We start from the raw sequence: 21,827 nt of genomic DNA, 5'->3' as shown, positions 1-21,827 counted from the left end.
GATGAAATGGAAAACAAAATAAACAAATGCTACTGCAAAAACATAATGATTGCTTTCCAGTGCAGGATCAAGGGAATAATTAAGCACTTAAACCAATGTAATGTTTGGCAGATGTCCTACATTTTAATTTTTCATTTGCCTTTGTGTTCATTTATGGACTGACACTATAAATATATATATATATGCCACACATCTTTTTGTTTTGGCAAACTCAACAATATTTTTCAGTATATTTCTGTTTTTTCTGTTTTCATAGTATCTTCTTCTAGAGGATTGGTAGTATTTTTTTTTAATGAAAATGCTACGAGCCCCTAACCACTAAGCAAGAAATTAACACTTAACTGTATCAGTTTATAAGTCAATGTAAATTTAATGGACTTTGTTTTTGCTCTCCTTACATTCATTACTTCCCTTTGAGTAATGAACACTTTTCTCCCTTGTGTGACCACCCCTCCTCCATTTGTTTTCCAGATGCTTCCTTTTGGTGGGATTGGTAGGGAGGAGGCAGAGCATGTGACCTAGGCTTGGCCAAGTAGCCCCAGTGAAGTGCCCAGGAAGGACACACAATCTAAACCAGCCAATGAGGGTTACTCCCCGTTCCTTTGTTGAGGCCATTAGGAAAGATATAGGTGAACTGTTAGAACAGAAGCGATTTTTGCCACTGTGTGAGTAAAGCTGCCTGAGAATGAAGCCAATACAGTTTCAGGCAAAGCCAAAAGAGAAAGAGAGCCAGATTCTGACATTTTTGAGCTTTCCATCCAGCCTCAACCCATTTACCTCTTGGAATTTACACTGATTTGAAATCCACTCATTCTAAAGAAAATATTCCTTTTTATTTTTGAGCTGATTCGAGTTTGGTTTCTCTTATTTACCACCACAAAGTGTCTTGACCCACTGGAAATTATGCCAAGGTTTTATAGCATCATTGAATTTACACAAGAATTGTGCAGATTGTCAATATAGCTTTCATCATCTATGCATTTCCAGAGATATATTTTAGTGGAAGTACTCTACTAGTTTGTTGTGAGATCTTAAATAAGTCACTTAATTCTGTGCTCCAGTTTTCTCATTTGCTAAACTGGGGAGGTATACTAAGCCTCTCCCATAAAGTTATCATTCTCTGAAAAGAACACTGACTCAATGCTAACTGACTAGTAGGCATAGAGGCTGCAATGGCACATGGTGTGCGTCAGGGTGGGTTGGGGTCAGGGTAGAAAGCAGGAAGAGAAAGTTTGATAACTTCACTTTGGATAAACCCCAGTTCAAAATCTATTATTTATCATAGTGTAATTATTAGGTTCTTCCACAATTGGTGGACTTGTTCCAGAAATGTGAGGACTGTCACTGGTAGTCAAATTAACCAAAAGATGAAAATAAATGTGTCTGAAAAAAAATGCATTCGCAATTTAGTTTCTTCTCATCAAACTGGACCCGAATGCAGTGTTAGATTGGAATGAGAAGCCTGAACATTTTTCAGATATGTGTTTTGAAGAGCACTGTAATGCCTGAGAGGTAAGCAGAAAAAAAGCAATACATATTTAAAAATCTGAGCTGCTCTAAGACTAGAACTGGTTTTAATAAAACAGCATAATGTGTTAAACTAAATGCAATGTATGCTTTGGGCCACATTGTAATTTAAAAGAACTAAGCATGCACTTCTTTTTAATCTTTTATTTAAAAATAATCAAGGTACCATTTTCTGGAACATCTTTTTCTCCAATGGGCAAGTGTGTATGTGACTTCCAGTTCATCCACACCTAACAAAAGTCACTGTACCCTACAGTGTGTGAATGTTTTCCCTTTCAAAGCTGTATTTTCTAGTTTCAGGTGTTAATACTTAAATTAATGACTTGCTCCTAAGACAAATTGAAATTCTTCTGGCTGGATTATCCTAAAAGCTTTCTATGATTATGTTGTGGCATTTGCATCGGAGTTTCAGTCTGAGTAACCTCAGCAATTTTCCTCCTATCTTACTAGACTTTTTAAAATGACAAAAAGCATTGTAACAAGACAGAAATACAGAGTCATAAGGAAAAGTTAACAATCTCTCTGTTCAATCTCATCCCTTCTAGGGTTTCCATCGTTTTGTATGCAACCTTCAATATCGTCTCTATCTTTATAACACATATAAATATGTGCAGTTGCCCACCTCTGTCACCCCCATCCTCGGTGATATGTTCCAAGACCCCCAGTGGATTCCTGAAACCATGGATAGTACTGAATCCTGTATACGCTCTGTTTGCTCTATACGTACATGCCTATGATAAAATTTAATTTATAAATTAGGCACAGAGGTTAATAAAATAAAACAATTATAACAATGTGCTATAATAAAAGTTATGTGAATGTGGTCTCTTTCTCTCAAAATATCTTCTTGTCCTGTTAATCACCCTTCTTGTGATGACATAAGATGATAAAATGCTTACGTGATGAGATGATGTAGGTGAATGACACAGGTGTTGTGACATAGCATTAGGCTACTGTTAACCTTTGATGCTCCGTCAGGAGTTTCATCAGCTTGCAGACTGGGACTGACCCTGGGTAACTGAAACCGTGGAAAGCAAAACCATGGAAAAGGGGGGACTACTGTACATATATAGTGATGAGGGAAGAGCTCCCTAAAGGGAAACCATATTAGATTTCTAAGAAAACATGACTGTAGATAAACTTTGTTCAAACCAAAAACCTGATTTATGGCTCTCCATGCATGCGTTATATATCTGCTTTATGAATGCCTAACAGAAAATGATCTCTTTTGTTTTGTATTTTATTTTATTTTTTTTTTTAATTTTTTTTTCAACGTTTTTTTATTTATTATTTTGGGACAGAGAGAGACAGAGCAAGAACGGGGGAGGGGCAGAGAGAGAGGGAGACACAGAATCGGAAACAGGCTCCAGGCTCCGAGCCATCAGCCCAGAGCCTGACGCGGGTCTTGAACTCACGGACCACGAGATCGTGACCTGGCTGAAGTCGGACGCTTAACCGACTGCGCCACCCAGGCGCCCCTGTTTTGTATTTTAGAAAGAGACAGAGAGAGAAAGAGAGAGAGAGAGAGAAAGAGAGAGAGATTAAGAGAGTCCCAAGCAGGCTTCATGCTCAGCTCGACGCAGGGCTCAGTCCCCTGACTCTGGGATCATGACCTGAGCTGAAATCAGGAGTCAGATGCTTGACCAACTGAGCCACCCTGGCACCCCAACAGAAAACCATCTTGTCCTTGAAATATGGATCGAAGCACCCACTACCTGCATTCCTTCACAGAAAAACTCATGATCCCTGCCTATATGCAAATCTATAATCTGTTGAGCATTTACAATATGTCAAAAACATATAACCCTGTTAAAAACTGTTCATTCTTCAGAGCACTTTCTTCCCTGAGGAGAGTGTTTCCAGGGAAGCCCTCCTAACCTGGGCTTGAATTAAACTCTCTCTCTCTCTGAGATTCTAAAAGGTTTGTTTGTTTTGTGTTGACAATAGGGCCTTCTTTCCTTTCCTCTTCTCTCATTTCTCCCTTTTGTGTATTTTTCCACATATTAGACCACACTACAAATCAAAGGTCACAAAATGGTGGCCTGCAGTCTAGATACAGCAAAGAAAATGTTTTGTTTGCACAACATTGGAGAAAGATTAATATGAAAAACTGGAAGATATGGATCTCCATGCCTGCATGGCAATAATATTACTGATGCTGCATGGACTTTCCAATTTAATGTGGTCCTCCCCATTCCCTATTATTTATACTTTCACTAGTCCACCTTCTTTTCATCACCTATAAGTGATTTACCTGGTCACAGAGGCACTTGAAGAATGCATTTCTAAATCTTCAAATTTTAAAATAATTCTTCATGATCATAATCTTCTCTTCCTCCTAGATCAGTACTTTAATTTTTTAAGGATTCACCAACATGGGATTCCAAAACTAATATATGCAAATGTATAGAAATAAATGAATTGACATTGATGGTTAACTCTGTAGGAAGTTGTAGCAATTCACCTTCTTGGGAACAGTGTTTAGTGCACGAACATTTTCCTATATTCTTATCAGCACTGGATATTTTTTCTCCTTTTAAATATTGTTAATGATGGGTTAAAAATGGTATCATTATTTAATTTGTATTTCCTTTACTAGCAGCAATGAAAAGCCTCTTTCCCTATGTTAATTGTCCATTTTAATTGTCCTACTGCTCTGTAGGGAGTTTGTGTTAACGGCCTTTGCCAATGTTTCTGTTGGATTATTTGCATTTTCTTATCATTTTTAATTATTAGAGTATTAACATTTGTCATATGGATATAAATATTTTCTTTTAGCCTATAATTTCTAGAAAAACCTTCAGCCAATGGAAATTTAATTATGTAACAAATTCTTTCCATTAATGGCTATGGGTTTCTTTTTTTTAAAACTTTTTTTTTTCAACGTTTTTTATTTATTTTTGGGACAGAGACAGAGCATGAACGGGGGAGGGGCAGAGAGAGAGGGAGACACAGAATCGGAAACAGGCTCCAGGCTCTGAGCCATCAGCCCAGAGCCTGATGCGGGGCTCGAACCCACGGACCGCGAGATCGTGACCTGGCTGAAGTCGGACGCTTAACCGACTGCGCCACCCAGGCGCCCCTGGCTATGGGTTTCTACTTAAGAAAGTCTCCCCCCCACTTTGAGATTATATATTTTCCTAAATTTTCTTCTAGTATATTTATAGTTTTATTTTTATTATTCAATTCATTTATTTAAGTGATATTTGTTGTGCACCTTATTATGAGCTGGGTTCTTTTCAAATTCTAGTAGGCATTTGGGAGAGATGGATAATAAGCAAATGAATCAATAAATAAATGAGGCATTTCACTACATTATTAAAATATGGTGACATGGTGGAGTGAACCAGATTCCTTCAGAATAGGTGATCAGGAAAGGCTGTCCTGAGCAAGTGAGATTTAAACTGATTGCGGAATAACTAATGATTAGGGGGTAAGTCCAGGGAAAAGACAGAGGTAGAAATGGCCTTGGTGTGTGCGAAGAAGAGCAAGAAAGCTGATGTGGCTAACCCATCAGGGACAAACGAAGTTGAAAAGCAAGGCAGGCACTACACCACAGAAGCCTTAGCTGGTCACAATGAAGAATATGGATTTTACTCTATATTGAAGATTTGTAGTCCATCTGGAATATGTCTTTATATGTAATGTGTGTGTGGGGTGGGAGGGTGGGTGGGGAGTGTAGCTTGTATTTTCTTTCCAATTGAGTTACATTTTATTTATTTAATTATTTCTTTTAAAATGTTTATTATTTATTTTGAGAGAGAGAGAAAGTGAGGGGAGGGGCAGAGAGAGATGGAGAGAGAGAATCTCAACCAGGTTCTGCACTGACAGTGCAGACTCGGGATGAAGGGCTCACACTCATAATGAGATCATGACCTGAGCCAAAACAGAAAGTCAGACACTTAACCCACTGACCCACCCAAGTGCCCCATTATATTTTAAATACATTATTCATTTTTGCAGCAGTGAGGGAGACTAGGGTGATATTCCACAGAATCTCACCTTATTTCAAACACTGTACAGATATTACTATATGAAATATACTTTCTTTTTTTTCTAAGTTTATTTATTTAGAGAGAGAGAGAGAGAGAGAGAGAGAGAGAGAGAGCAGGGGAGGGGCAGAGAGAGAAGGAGAAAGAGAGAATCCTAAGCAGACTCCATGCTGTCAGTGGGTCTTCATCCCATGAACCATGAGATTATGACCTGAGCTGAAACCAAGAGCTGGACGCTTAACTGACTGAGCCACCCAGGTGCCCCTGAAATATATTTTCAATTGGAATAAAACATATGATGAGTACAACATTTTTATCCCAAGGATGTGTCCATTGCATAAAATCTTTCTAGAACTTCTTTTTAACGTTTATTTATTTTTGAGACAGAGAGTGACAGAGCATGAATGGGGGAGGGGCAGAGAGAGAGGGAGACACAGAATTGGAAGCAGGCTCCAGGCTCTGAGCCATCAGCCCAGAGCCCGACGCGGGGCTTGAACTCACGGACTGTGAGATCGTGACCTGAGCTGAAGTCGGATGCTTAACAGACTGAGTCACCCAGGCGCCCCTAGAACTTCTTTTTAGAAGTGCATAGACAGCAGCAGTTAAGTCCCCTTTGAAAACCAGTTTTATTGCTTTATAGTCACACAAAGCCGATGATCAGAAAACATAGCTCTAGTTGATCAGCCATTTATTCCCTGGACTTGGCTCTGAAAAAAAAGACTTTTGGCAAATTCCAAAAATCAAATCTACCCACAAGAAGTCAAGATTTGCCGCCAGTGGAGATATTTAAAAGGATGTGCCATGGGATCTGAAGGCAAGTCTGTAGGAGACCTTCTAAAAATATTCTGTATGATAGTAGCATTAAGAGTACACAGGCCCCAAGATAACATCTGTGATGAGGAGGATACAAAAGACTGTATGTTTAGGTGGAAGTAAAAGAGTCATTACTTTATAATTAAACTATAGTCCTCCTGATCTGTCCATAATATCATCCCATAATTTATTATATGCTTCCTTAAAATTCAAACTTTACAACAATCCTATAGGTTAGTTATTTCTGCAAATGCATAGATAAAAACAGATTAAAGAATTAACACTCAAGTCTCTTAATTCCAAGTTCAGGGCTCTCTCTACATACTAAGCTGTCTAAGATCACACAACTGGAGTAGGGAGAAGCCAAGATTTACAAACACTCCCTCAGCTGCATGGATATCTTGGCCATTTATCTCGTTGCCTTTAATCAATACTCTGGCTTTGAGTGGATTTGATTGGTCTGCCAGTTTGCAAATAGTCATCCTCGCAGCAAGTACTTATGTTCATTTAAAACCATAACAACATTTCCCATATTAAAATAATGGAGATTGAGTCACATGTGAATTTTGTGAATTTTTTGGACATTTTAAGATCCAGAGAGAGTGAGAGTGGGGGAGGGGCAGAGCAAGAGGGAGAAGGAGAGTATCCCAAGTAGGCTCCTTCCTATCAGTGGGAAGCCCGATGCAGGGCTAGAACTCACAAATCCGTGAGGTCATGCCCTGAGCCAAAGTCAAGAGCCAGGTGCTCAACAGACTGACAACTCAGGTGCCCCCAGAGACATTTGTTAAGTTGGCCTTAAATTACAAATAACTTAGGAAATCACACAGCTTATCAGTCAAAATTAAACAGCGTTGTGGCGTTTGAACTAGAGAGCGGTGAAAAGAGCCAGGCTTTGGTCTGGGTCCTGGTCCCTAGTTTCTCTAAGATACTGGGAAAATCACTTACATTGTCTGGTTTCTATGTAACTTAGCAAGTAATGAAAACTGATTACTACTAATTTAAGCAAATGGGGATTTCTTGAAAGGATTATTACAAGACTCACAAGTGCTTGAAATGTTGGGGACCAGGCTTAGAAAGTGACAAGCACCTGGTTGATCTGAACTAAAAAGAATTCAGGGTGTTATTAGAGAATGGATATAAGGCGGTCACACAAACCCCACCGATCCACCACTGCTTTCCTTTTCATGTCTAAGCACGATCATCTCTGTGAGGTCTTTTTGCTCTGACATCCTCTGCTTCTCTGTATTGGGAGCAGGAAGGGTATATATGCAAACAGGGTTGTCAGAAATGTTCTGGCTGGATGTACTTCTGAACGCTGTGTGCAGCTGAGGAAGGCTTAACCACACAGCAAGAGCACAGAGGTTGACCAATTTTGGCATGTAGCAAGTAGGAAGTAGGAGGGGTCTTAAACAAGCAAATGTTTGGGGAGACAAATTATGAGGAACAAGCACAAATGATACTTCCAACAAGTGTTGGAAGCTTCCAAATGCTTCTAGCAGTCACAGCCTTTATAGACAAAGGTCAGACCTGACTACATGAAAGAGACTATCTGTAGGTTTCCTCATACCTATGAAATACAGTACACAGCACTGACATGAGCTGTATATTTGAATCCAATATACAAGTAAACTGTTAAACAGCTTCTCAAATCAAAAGTTGAAAACTGGTAGCCCATAGGTCAGATATAGCCTGCAGAGAATTAGTTACCAACAGACAAAAATACAGATTTCCAACTTTTCTGGAACAATTAGAGGCTCTGGCAATCCTGGGTCTTCATTTCTGCATAGCAATAGTTTTCTACCGCCTTTGGTGGGGATGTGGACTCTCCCTATTGTCAAACCTCCTCATGGTCCTTGTCAGTCATAAGGTCACCTGTTGTGCCCTGGAAACATTCCAGTTTCTGACCCTTAATGTAATTACTTTTGTGACAGCCCACACAAGGCCAGTGTGGGAGGCCATCCTGAGGATCCACCAGTGTGGGTCTCATTGAGTGATCTGTTCAAGTGCCTAACCCCTGTTCTTAGGACCCTTCTGGTAAGATCCTTTCACTCCTGACTTGCTACCAGTAATTCTGGAAACAACTGTTTACCCCAACCAACCCACATGTCCCTTTTCTGTCACAGTTTATCTTCAAGCATCTATTCTTCCAAATGACCTTAAATATCTGATGGTGGAAAAGGCAGCAAAGAATCTGTTTTGTGTCTTCTAAAATGTAGGGGAAAAAAACCCAACTATGATCTGAACAGAGAACCACTTCTGTTTGATTTCTTGGAAGACAATTGCTGAAGTAAGCCGCCCAGGAGGATTATTTATCTACTTTCTGTGAGTAGCTGTGGGTGTGCTGGGCATTAGTTGGTGATGATGATTCCCCTTGTCTCCTCTGCACATGTCTGATCTCAAATGGATGTTACTGCTCACATAATTCTATCTCTGATTTACAGCACACAATGTATTATAAGACCACCCACTCATTTCACTCTTTGTGGGGTCCATTCCCTACAAAGCAGCCACATTTACTTGCTTCAATCTCTTTGATGTCTTCCAGGTTGTTTTCAGGCTAACGATTCGTGGAGAAGTCTACAAATACTTACAGTTTGATTCTTCCTTATTTCTCAGGCTTCACCTCCCATCTTCCCTGGCTCACTTCACTTTGACCATTTGGGACTTCTTTGAATTTGTGGAACAGTCCAAGCTCTTTTCCACCTCAGGTCCTTGACTCTTCCTGTTCCGTTATGGTAAGCTCTCCTCACCCTTTCCACTATCTCCTACCTAACCTTTGAAATGTCACTTTGTCAGAAAAGGTATATTCCACTTTCCTCCTATTCTTCCACCCTTCATCCCCATTTCTCACAGGACTCTGTTCTCTGCTATTGCTTTTAACAAAACTTATGTTTTCCCACTACACTGTGAACTATGACTAGAGACCTTATCTATTTTTGTGCCCAATGACTATTCAGGGGCAGCACAGTCCCTGCCACAATTGAGTAGGTGAGCAATACCTATCTGTTAAATGAATGAAAAACCCACCTTACATTCCTCAGGCTGGTCTAACACCATACTGTTATCGCCTGGAGTGATTAAGACACCTTTCTTAGGGAAAATATTTTTTATTTCCGACATGTAAGCACATTGATGATTTATCAGAAGATAAGCCTGGTGGAAAGCTTTTAAACTTCTAGGTTCCGCCCAGACGGGGTCCCAGACCATCACCTGGCCCTTCTTCAGACTAAGCAGAAAACTCTGGGGGTGTGGCCCTGAAATCTGTTTTAACAAATCTTCCAGGTAATTCTGATGCACATTTAAGTTTGAAAACCATTGTTCTGGGCTCTCCAGTTTTTATCCTTTTTTTCCTAATTAATTTTTTGGTCCTTAATCCTTGGTATAATCCTGCTAGTAAAATAGTACAATCTTAAACTACTACGAGGGAATCTTTGTCATCAGCCAAAAGCCTTGAATAACGGACTATTTGTCCTCGAGGGTACAGGCCTGCCCCTGGGGGTGGGGAGCCTACAAATCTAGACAATGTTGTAACAATGCGCAGGTGTAAATGACTAAAAACTCGGCACAAAGGCAGAAGAGCCACGGTGCAAGCCTTTGTTCACCTATCCCTCCCGACTGCTCACCCTCGGTCTGATAATCGCTTTTCTACCCAGAAAAGCAGACTCTCCAAGTTACAAGAATGTTGTGTGCCGCTGAGAACGTTTTCTGTTAGGCCGGTTTTCCCCGGGGCACCGGAGAAGATACTCGCGGCTGCCGGATGCAGTTCCATTCCTCCCTCAACCTACCACACAAGTAATTGAAACTAAAAAGCCCTTCCAGCTTCAGAAGGAGATCTGGAAGCTGAGGCCGACTTCCCCGCCCCTACCCTCGGGAAAACCCGAAGTGGACTTCATTAACAGCCGGACGCGAGCGGAGGCCGGCGGCAGCACGCCATTTGCGCATGCTCTCTCGCCCCTCCCGCTCGGAGCCGGAAGCGGGAGCGCTCGCGGCCTGGGCCTGGCCTGGCCGGGGCGGCGGCACCGGCGGCCATCTTGGCTTCCCGGGGCAAGGCGGCGTGGGGGGAAGAAGTTGTAGGGTGGGGGCAGGAGGGAGGAGGAGGGGAGAGAGAGAGGGGGAGGAGGCCGCGGCGGGGCAGGGCGGGGACTGCCTGCCCGCCTGGGTTGCGGAAGTGGTAGCCGCTGACCGAGCCTGCTGCTTTCTCGCTACTGCTTCGGCTTCCCGGCTCCCCCCCGGACGGAGAGGGCGGCCCGGCTGTGGATGGTCAGATAGCTCCGATCTCCCGCCGCCAATCCCTGGCCCCAATCAGCACGGAGCAGACGGCGGCAGCGGCAGCAGCAGGCGAGGAGGAAGATGGCGGGACGGCTGCCGGCCTGTGTGGTGGACTGTGGCACGGGGTAAGGGGGCTGACGGGCGGGGGGTGGGGAAACTGAGGCGGAGGGGGGGGGTAAATGGCGGGGGACCGTGGGGGTCGGGAGATGTGTGTTGCGGCAAGGTGCTGCCGCCGGCCGTGTCAGCCCTAGCCCCGCCGTGTTGCGAGGGGTGGGGCCCGGAGCCAGGGCCTCCCTTGTCGCCTCGCTTCACCCTCTGGGACCCGGGCGGGCGTGCGGGGCCGAGAACCCCCCTGGGAGCGGCTTGCTCCGCGGGACCCCTCCCGGCCCTTCCCCCATCGCGGTGGGCAGCGTTGCCCAGGGAGACTTGGGGTCGGTCGTCCCTCCGGGGCCCGCGGTGCGGTCGGGGTGGTCGCCACCCGGCGCACCCGGCTCTCCTTTTCCTCCGCGTCTCTTCCTGCCTGTGGGTTTGGGACCGAGTGGATCGAGCGCGGGGACAGCTTGGCAGAGGAGCTAGAAGAGAGAAGCACTCCTTGTAGGTTTTGCAAGATTGCTGTGACAACACTGCCCAGGGTGTGGGTGGGAAAAGGGAAGAATCGGACTCTGAAAATGGGAACCTAGGTCGGGGCTTTCATTTGACCACCCACCTCCTCTTCCTTTCCGACTCGCGGTCTTTTCCATCTCCCACTGCGCTTTTACCGGTGAACCAAGTCACATTTTAATTTGAGAGAGAAAGATGTCATGTGTTACTTCTCTTGCCTCAAAAAAGTCCCCCAGTGAGCAAGCGCGCTGCAACTTCCTTAGTTTTGTCAAAGCCGCTTCCTGCTTTCTGTCTTTTATATCCTTATAAGGTAGTTTTTCGTTTCCAACCTGAACACATCTTATTAGAACTTTCAAGATTAAGCATATTTAAAATCGATTGAGTTACTGGTGCTAGTTATCAATTTATGTGAACTCAAAAAGATATATATTCGTGTTTCGCGAGGGAGGAGGAGGGGAAGCACCCAGGAAAATAATGAAAGTTTTGTGCATTCATTCTGTGAAGGTATCTCAAGTCGGGACGGAAGGTGGTATTGAGTTATAAAGGGATGTGCTTGCTTTTCAAAGAGTCACCAGATCTGTAAGGTAGTTTAATATGTAGAATGGCGTTAAAGTAAATAAATAGGCATCTTAAGAGTTTTTGGTGCACTTGTATTTTCATAGAAAATATTGTCTATATTTTAATGTGGAATGACTGCTTTAAGTTACAGTGCAGGGAGTGTGTGTGTGTGTGTGTGTCCACTGCTGATACATTGTTACATTTCTAATTCCCCAAATAATCCAGTGGGAGGAGGCGGGCTATGAGAGGTAGGGTGTCAGCCTCCCTCCTTTAATTAATCAGTAAACTTTTGTTGCTTGAAGGATTGTGTATGTTCCTCACTCCATTTGCTCTCCGTAAAACAGCTCTAATCTTCATGCTCATAACTTTGTTAGTCTGACAGTTCTAAAATCCCAGCCGTGCATGTGGAAGCAACCGATTCATTAATATTTTCCTTTGGGAAACACCACCCTCTTTAGCCTTGGAACTTCTAAATGTATTTTTCTGACGGACAGCTTATTAAAGTTATTATTTTTTATCCAGTCTAATTTTCTCAACTCAGTATTTTTTTTTTTTTTCTCAGTCTAATTGGCCACTAGTTTCGTGCTTAGGGTCAGTTCTAAAATTAGATTTGGCCTGAGTGAGAAGGAATTTTCAAGTGTGTTTTGTTAAAGTGAAAAATACTGCTACATAATTAATATTTTATGCTTTAGAAATTATGGGGCTGTTAACAAAATTAGTGTAGATAATTGTAACCCTAATAACTAACATGGTTAACATCTTAAGTAGGATGTTACTTTTTCTCACCCTGTTTTTCCCCTTTTGAAATACAGTTCTGGTTATTTTTGAGTTAGTGTATTAGGTATTGCATTGAGGTTGACTGTCCTTAAATGACCTCCTTCTGATAGGGCAACCCTGAATTTAAAACACATACTGAGTGACCAGGAGGTGGTGCAGGAGGGGTTCGATCTATCATAGGGATTATTTTTATTTTAAAATTTCAGTTATTATTACATTATTACACTTTATTACGTTAGTTTTACCTCACAAGGTGAGGTAGTTAACTGGACACTCATGATTTGAATGGAACTAAGATTCCCCATTCCCTCTCACCTTTCTTACCATCTGTCAGAACTCCATTTATTTTGGTCTTCAAAAGGTTTTTTGGTCTTCTGTGTTGCCTATTAATGCAACTCCAGAAGAGTCACACCTTCAGGTTTATTAGCACAGAGAGGATAGCTCATTGAGATGAGGCCTGCGATAAGCATATCTTAGTAAGGCCTTAATAGGGAGTTTTATGTTTCAGAATACCGTGGTCCCCAGATGCAGATTGTGCACCTATAATTTGTGTATTCCTTTGTGCTTTAGAGAATACATTCATCTGTTTGGTCTATAATTACAATTACCTACTTAACGTAAGTGAAAAGTTATAACCTGAATCTGGTTGCTCATTCCATTTCATTATGTAAGTTAGGAAAAAGATGACTGAAAAAGTGACCATCTATGAAACTTGATGTTCTCAGATAAGAAAAGCTATGAGTTAGGAAACATGAACCTTAATACCCCAGACTTAAAATTAGAGATCCTCTAGCAAAGATCCTTTATGTCAACGTAAGATAAAGAATCACTTAGCTCAGATCATAAAAGAAAATAACTCCTTTTGAAAAGAATTTAGAAATAATACTTTCATATTAATATCTATGCTTTTTTTTTTTTCTGCACTGGGAAAGTACTGTAGAATAAAATTTGGGTAGAGATTCTCATCGATAGAGCTGGTTGTTTAATATTACAATTACAAAACTCAAACCTGCTATGTATGATGAGGGAAACATTTTTTTTTTAATGCTTACTTTTGATAGAGCCTGAACAGGGAGGTGCACAGAGAGAGGGGGACAGAGGATCTGACGCAGGCTCAGCACAGACAGCAGAGAGCATATGTGGGACTCAAACTCAGGACCTGTGAGTTCATGACCTGAGCTGAAGCCAAACTCTCAACTGGCTGAGCCACCTAGGTGCCCCAAGGGAAACATTTTTTTAAAAAGCATTTTTATAACATTGTAACACTTGCAAAGTTAAGAGGATCCTAAATTATATTTTGCATGTTTTCATTCATTTCATTTATTCTTTTCTTCAACACTCAAGCCAAGTGAAGGAACTCCTTATAATTTTCTATGCTACAGCTTGATTATAGAACTTTGCATTGTGAAATTTTCTTTTCCCCCGTTCTTTCTTTTTTCCCTGATAAATACTGTGTTGGTAAATTATCTTCATTATGACAGCAGGGATTAATATAGCCTTGTTGTAGAGTTATATATTGGTATCTAGATATATTCAGATTTAGAATGAATTCAGGAATTTCCATAATTGACTTAAGCTTCCTAGAAATTTTAATATAAGCATAAATATATTGTTGGAGTCCGTGGATAAGCAGCTTATATAATTCATACTGTCGCTACATTCTTGCAATTAGTACAGATAGGGTGATTTTCTTTGAGAGCCAATGGGGAAGAGCTGAGTGGGTGGGGAAAAACATAAGTGGGGAGTTCAAGTTTCATATGTGAATTCTGTACATAGTATTTAATAATTTTTTCTCCAGCCATCTCCAAGGGCAGAAGCATTCACAGTATCTTGTTACCAAAAAACATTGAAATTCTTATTCCTTCGTGGGTCATGTTTTGCATGCTCTTTGAAGTATAACAGGCACCTGTTGAGAAGTTGGATTCTTACTTAGACTTCCTACAATCTTTCTCCTCTCCCTTCCCACCAATCTCTTTTCCTGCATGCAAATTTTGTGTGGTGAAGTATGGGCTTTGGGTTGTATATTCATTGTATGTGATGAACCTTCCAGCCTAATTGTAAAACACTGTTCAGAAATTTATTTTTAAGCACAGAATGGAAAACTCCACTAGTGGAGGATCTTCCGGCCAGGATTTTTATTTACTTTATTTAGTTTTGTGACAGCTGTTTTTAACCTCATTTTACAAGGGAGAAAACAGGATTAGACAAATTTAAATTACTTTTTTAATGGCATGTAGTGAGCAGGTGGTAAGAGTTGCTATTTTGACTTAAGCCTTTCTGTACTGAAGCCCTGTGTTCTTTCTGTTACACTGTGGGGACTCCTGAGCCCCTTATCAGAACTATGCACATTGCTTTATTTTTGTTAGTAAGGTTAATTCTATTCTTCTTTAAAATATGATTATAAATCCTAGACTTACACATTTGATTTAATGAATTAGAGAAACCATTCTTGTGCAGATTTTTCTGATTTGATATATATATATATATATATATATATATATATATATATTAGATACATGAATTCCTAGCTTATTTTCTTGTCACTTTGCTTAAATTTAACTTCTGAAAAAAAATTTACTGTCTAGATTTTATCAAAAAATACTAACAGCTAATATTTATGAAGAATTACATATCAGGCCTAGTGCTAAATGCTTAACCTCATTTACTTTTCACGTCACTCTGAGAATTATCTCTATTTTATAGACAGAAAAATTTAGGGTTTAGTGAAATTAAACTACTTAAGCAAGTTATTATAGCAAATAAGTGTGGGAGAGTCCCTATACCATATGATATGCTTCTTACATTGAGGATGAATCTTTGGCAGTTTTCAATCATTTTTGTATATTTTTGACAATTCATTTTTGATGTTATAAAGGCAGAAAGTTACGTTAGTAACTTAAGGATCACTCTTACAGGTAGAAAAAGTGGTATTGCCAAATCAAAGCTAACTATATACTTGACAGAAGGTTGGACACTCTTGGAATTATAATGAAAATGTATAATACAATCTGCTCTCAAGAATCTTAATAAGAGCTAAAAATTATTTTAAAAAATTAGGATGGTAAAAGACCACTTAATCAAATGTTACAGTCTTTACTTTTCTGACAGTAATAGCTATTCATTAGGTTGTAAGGAAAGAGATTATTGTGGTCAAGAAGAATCCAAGCAGTATTAGTGAAGGTAGGATGCACACTCTCCTTTGAAGGGTTTGGATATACACAGGGGAAGGAAAAGCATATGCAGCAGAAAGGAGAGAGTAGCTGCTTCTTGTGTTTAGCCCTGTTAGCCTATGTTGTGCCTCTCCTTTCCCTTACAAATTGAGGACCGTGTAATAACATAATGCAAATCTATTTTCATAAGGTGGAAAAGAACTAACATTTATGGAGCACTTACTTTACTTCGTGTTCATATTATGTCAGGAAAGCTTTGATTGAAAATATTTATTTGGTAGGGAATCAAAATCCTTTAGGAGAAGAGTTAAATGTTGTAAATAGGGCTTTTAGAATATTTGCAGAATGGAATGTGGTTGGATCAGATGTAGAGGAGGTATTTGGGATGAAGTTATGGGACTTGACACATAGAATATGAACTCACATCTTTGTTCAATGAATGAGCTAATGACAGGCTGAACAAGAATTAGGGGTATGGTTTAAAAAAAAAAAAACTACTTGGGAGACACCCCTTACCCAGTGACTCGAGAATCTCAGGGGTTGGGCCCAGGAATATTCATTTAATTGGTCTGTCTGGATGATTTTTAAGCAACCCTCCCAGCACCAGCTTTGCACAAGTTCTGAAATAGGGTATTGGCAGTAGGAACAGGGTCGCTTCTTTTTTGTTTGTACAATAATTGAAGCAATTATTCTTTGTATTGTTTATGGTTAGCAAGGACTTTGTAGTCATAGCTGCTTTTGAGTTCAGAGTTTTTCTAGCTGTATGACTTTGTGTACTTCAAACTCTTCACGTCATATTTTCCCTATGTGTAATTTGGAGATCATAGTATCTACCATATGGGTGGGTTTTTTTGTGTTGTTTTTTAAGATAATGCATGAAAATGACTAGGCGCAGTGCTTGATGTATAGTAATAACTTGATACGTTGTAATTATTACAATTATCAGCTACTGTTTTTATTGAATTGAAGTTTTTAAGGAAAGGAACACAGTGTCTTATGCTTATTATTATTATTTTTTTCTCCTGCAGTGCTTGGCTTAACACACTTCTTTGCACAGTCAGAATGTTTTTGCTGATTTGAGGGATGGAGGTATAGCTAGGGCTTGGCATTTGCTTGTGGTGGATTGTGAATAGTCATCAATGATGATTTAAAGATTTTGAGTTTGAGTGGGATAGTAAGGGAGTTGGTTTTTAGCAGCTGAGTAAGTTCATTATTTGAATTTGTTATTGAATTTGGATGATGATCATAATTGGAAATATTTGAGAAGTTAAAAATACAGGGACTTTAGCAATGAAGGTGGAGATGTGGCAATAATCATTACAATTTATAAATTGAAGCTAATGAAATGATAAAGAGAAACAAAGATGGAATATTAATGTTCCTTCTTTTAGAAATCTTGGATATGTAATCTGGCTTCTTGAGCTTCACAGTAAGAATGAGTGAGCAGTTGTGGCTTAAAGTGAAGTCAGCCGTGCTGACAACCAGTCATCTGTTTCCTCTCACTTTTTAAGAGGAGGAATCCTTAGGAGGAGATTTTAGCTCACCATACAGCTCAATTTCCCTCCACAGTGGTCTTCCTTGTCCAGTGTGCTCCCTCTCTAAAGAGTGAAAACAGGTAAATGATTGGAATAGGGGCAGAAGTGTGGAATGGTTAAAAGGTAGCTTCAAGTAATGCTTTCTGAAACAAAATTCCCCTATAAGAAAAGCATTTGAATGCTCCTCTGTAATTCTATTGGAACTTGTAGGCTCTTTAATGACATTACTGATCTGTAATAGCCAGTAGCTTAGAGAGGTAAGAGCAAGACAGTTAAGTAATAATAACGCTCCATTAACATGGTTTATAGTTTCTTATAAATTCATATATTATTAAGTGACAGTGCAAGATAAGGTGATGTTATTGGATTAATGTTTTAAATTTGATTCTTCAAAATAAGATAGTGACAAATATTACTTTGTTTACTAGTGGTTTTATATCTTTATGTGAACCTTTATGCCATACAATATATAAATGAGATACCTCCATAATTGATTGTACCGGAACAAAAAGACAAATACCTTAATTTTTCTGAAGAACCATTTTGTGTAATTTTACTAATTTTCTTCCAGGATTTTTTAAAAAAGCTTTCCAAACTGTTGACTTTTTTATTTAATTTTTTTAAATGTTTATTTATCTCTGAGAGAGAGGGAGACACAGAATACAAAGCAGGCTTCAGGCTTCCAGCTTTCAGCCCACAGCCCAGGGTGGGGCTTGAACTCAGTAACCACCTGGAGATCAGGACCTGAGCCCAAGTCAGACGCTTAACACTTAACGCACTGAGTCACCCAGGTGCCCGAAACTGTTGACTTTTAAACTCAAGTCATTCTTACATACTCCTTATAACCAGGAAAGGAACAGCCTTCAATTTGTGTGGTCTGATATATTTTTCTTTCTAACTTCTCTCTACGCCTGACACCTCACAAGAGTGTTTTTTCTTTGTCTGTTCTGATGTTGAACATTAATCTTTAAATATTCTCTTAAGTTTTCTTGCCCATTGTGAAAATGCAATTCTCATGGGAAGGGTGTTGAAGACATTTTCAGTTACAGTATTTAGTGTGAATGAAGGGTTACAAGAAAGGGATTGGAAGTCTTAAAATGGGGAATTAGGGTGCAAAATGTCTTACAGTTTAAGGTTGATTTTGGAACTGTATAAAAATATATACTAAATTTTTAGTATTGGTCTATGATAAACTTCAGTTGTTTGCTTAAAGTCTTAGAACTTAGTAAATTAAATATGGTGCATTTTTCTTCTGCTATGAGCATTTTTAAGTTCAGTTACTTTGAGACCACAAAAATAGCATTTAATGTGTATTTGTGAAACTTACGTGAATTAAGGGAAGTGCCTCATGACTTACATAGAATTATGGAGCTGAAAAAGACTTTAAGAATAATTTAATCCACTCTTATTTAAAAATGAAACAGAGATCCAGAGTTGAAAAATACCTTTAGGGAGTGTTCTATCAATTGATAGCATTGTTGAGTTCTTTAAAGTTTTCTTAGGAGTTCACATTTATGAGTTATATTAGTTAAAGTTTCTTATTACTAGTTGAAGTGATACAAAATATGTTAGAGTGGTTTTGGTTGAGGCATGGTGCAGTGCATGAAATCTTTAGGGTTTTTGTGCTGATACAGATACATACTGGATGGCACAAATGAAAAACTAATTTTGTTTACCATCATAACATTTGAAACCAAGTTCAGGAATTACTATTTTGAAGTGATGCTTTTTTTAAGGAAATATGCTTTTTTATTAAGTCATTTAAATCTTAAAAATATTTTTATTTTTGGATTTCAGTTATTTAAAGACATAATGTGGGATTTGTACAAGTCAGCCTTTCAGAGCCCTTTAAGAGTTATGTTTTTGAGATAATTATTTATAACCTTTTCAGAAATCCTATGAGGTATAGGTACTATGATATAATTACTATTTTAAGATGAGGAAACTGAGGTATAGAGAACTGAAGTAACCTGCTCTAATAAAAGAGTGGCTACAGTTGCATAGATCTGGACTCTGAGCCCTCAGGCAATCTGACTCCGGAGCTCCTTGCCCTCAGTTGGGATATATTCAGTAAGAGCGGTTAAATTGTTAGCCGAGTTTTTGAAGAGTATTCAAATTTAAATATACATTAAAAAAATATTTTTTAGAACTGCCAATTTTTAGTACAAATATGAGATATATAGGGTAGTCTTAGTGACCAATTCATTGATTTGATTAACCTGAAACATAAGCAAGTTGATTGACATTGAATTATTTATTAACTTTGAATATTGAAAGGACAGGAATTATATCAAACATGGTAAAACTGACAATTGCTTGTTCATTCAGGACAACTCAATTAAGCAAATGACGTTTAATTACATGTAACTTCAGAATGAGGGTATATTTCTGAAGCCGCAGTTTGAAAATGAATAATTAGTGCATTACAAAAGTCATCTCTCATTAATGACTGCATAAAACACAAAAATGAAATAGTTGAACTTAAGAATAAGAACTTAAGAGTATGGAATTGTAAATAAGAATTTTTTTTATTAGACTCACAGGACTTAATGTTTGCTATTTGAATTGGAATATAGTGAATATATAGATTAAGAGAAACATGGGTTACCAGAAAGCAGTTTTTTTTTCCTAAAATGTAATTTATTTATTTTAAAATGTTTATTTTTCAGAGAGAGTGTGCGTGCGTGTGCAGGGGAGGGATAGAGAGAGGGTGACAGAGGCTTTGAAGTGGACTCTGTGCCGACAGCAGAGAGCCCAAAGCAGGGCTCCCAACTCACGAACCCGTGAGATCACGACCTGATCGGAAGTCAGACACCTAACTGAGCCACCCAGGTGCCCTGTCTAAAATAGAATTTAAAGAGATTGTTATCTCAGGTATAGGATGAATTTTGGTGCATTTTATCTGGAAAGTACACAGTTTTGGGAGAAACTTGTATTTCCTGTTTGAAAATATTTATTTAAAAATTTTGTTTCATACTAATCAAAAAAGGTAGAGGTAACAGTGAAGGAAAGAGACCTTTTTGAGCTTTTTTTCCCCTTGGTTAATTTGTTTTTTTGTATAATACACTAGTTGAGAATTTTATTGCTTCTAAAATGCATTTCAGAGGGGCCTGCCTTGTTTCAAGTTGCCTTCCTGTCAGGAAAATTATTTAGAAAGCAAAACAAGGGGTGCCTGGGTGGTTCAATTGGTTAGACATCGGACTCTTGATTTTGGCTCAGACTCTCAGGGTTCATGGGATTGAGCCCTGCATTGGGCTCCATGCTGGCAGCACAGAACCTGCTTGGGATTCTCTCTCTCCTTCTCTCTCTGCCCTTCCCCTGCTCGCGCTCTCTCTCTCTCGCTCTCTCTCTCTCTCTCTCTCTCTCTCGTGTGCGTGCACATGCTCACTCTATCAAAATAAACATTTTTTATAAAAAGCAAAACAAAACTTTGGTTTAAAAAAACCCAGTGAAATAGGATTCAAATTGATAAGACTCCATGAGAAGTAGAAATGAGAGAAATGTAACTTGTGGAGATCTTGGATGCAAACAACAGAATAACTAGCTTATATAAGGCGAAAAAGGAATGAGTTATGGAAAGGGTATGGTATACATCACAAAATTGATGCGAAGGCTGGAGAACTGGGCTCAGAAAAGCAGAGGAAGGGAGAGGCCAGGTAGTGAGAGTCGGCTGTCAAAGTCATGCTGCATGAAGTCTGCAAGATGCTGCAACTAGATAGATACTGGCAATATGAATTCTAAAACATCTCTGGGATGTTCAGTGTTCTTACCTAAGCTCAGATTGATTAGACATAGATCATGTGATGTGTAGTAGCTGACAGGAGTGGAATGGGTCCCTCGTCCTGTAAAGGGATGTCAGCTTTTCATCTTGCAAAAAGATTTAATCCTTGGTGGGTTTGTCAGAATAGGAGTGGGGATTTGATGCTGGCAGAAGTGACTGCTGTCCAGAGAAAGATGAGGATGGGGAAGTAATGTTGCCCGGTTTTCTTTATGTTGCCTTAAATTCCTATTTCATTTTGATAACTGCTTGATCCTTTACTACCCAGGAGTTTGAATTAACACATTTTTTTTTCCAAAAGTGCAAAAACTCTTGTGAGTTTCACACAGTGTTCAATTTAAATGTATGAAGGAGCAGGTTTTTTTGTTTTTTGCTTTTGTTTTTTTTTTTTTTTTTGAAAGCAATAATTAATGATGGTGTGAATAATATGGGATTTTTCATTAGAACAGAGGTATAACAGTCTAGTTATTCTGGGAGTATGGAATATTTTGGAAAGTAGGACCTGCTTGATAAATGCAGTAATATGACAGGTTATTTCTTTAAGCTTTATAATTAAAAAAATTTTTTTTTAACGTTTATTTATTTTTGAGACAGAGAGAGACAGAGCATGAATGGGGGAGGGTCAGAGAGAGGGAGACACAGAATCCGAAACAGGCTCCAGACTCTGTGCTGACTCCAGACTCTGAGCTGTCAGCACAGAGCCCGACGCGGGGCTCGAACTCATGGACCTGAGCCAAAGTCGGCCGCTTAACCGACTGAGCCACCCAGGCGCCCCTAATTTTTTAAATAGTAAACCAGAATTATAATT

The 21,827-nt window shown here is 39.4% G+C and overlaps 1 protein-coding gene across 1 annotated transcript in view; it reads left to right on the top strand.

Annotated features, from left to right (window-relative positions):
- The first annotated feature begins 10,500 nt into the window (after nt 1-10,500).
- ACTR3 (actin related protein 3) overlaps nt 10,501-21,827 on the top strand; it is a 66,005-nt gene continuing 54,678 nt past the window's right edge. The window contains exon 1 of the mRNA XM_023259267.2: nt 10,501-10,726. Within this exon, the coding sequence (XP_023115035.1) occupies nt 10,683-10,726 (44 nt within the window). The 5' untranslated portion in view covers nt 10,501-10,682. The remainder of the gene's footprint in view (nt 10,727-21,827) is intronic.

This window comes from Felis catus, chromosome C1 (assembly GCF_018350175.1).
Source record: "Felis catus isolate Fca126 chromosome C1, F.catus_Fca126_mat1.0, whole genome shotgun sequence".
NCBI classification, from domain to species: domain Eukaryota; kingdom Metazoa; phylum Chordata; class Mammalia; order Carnivora; family Felidae; genus Felis; species Felis catus.
The sequence above is the reverse complement of the archived record's forward strand: the minus strand, read 5'-3'. Positions and strand labels throughout refer to the sequence as shown.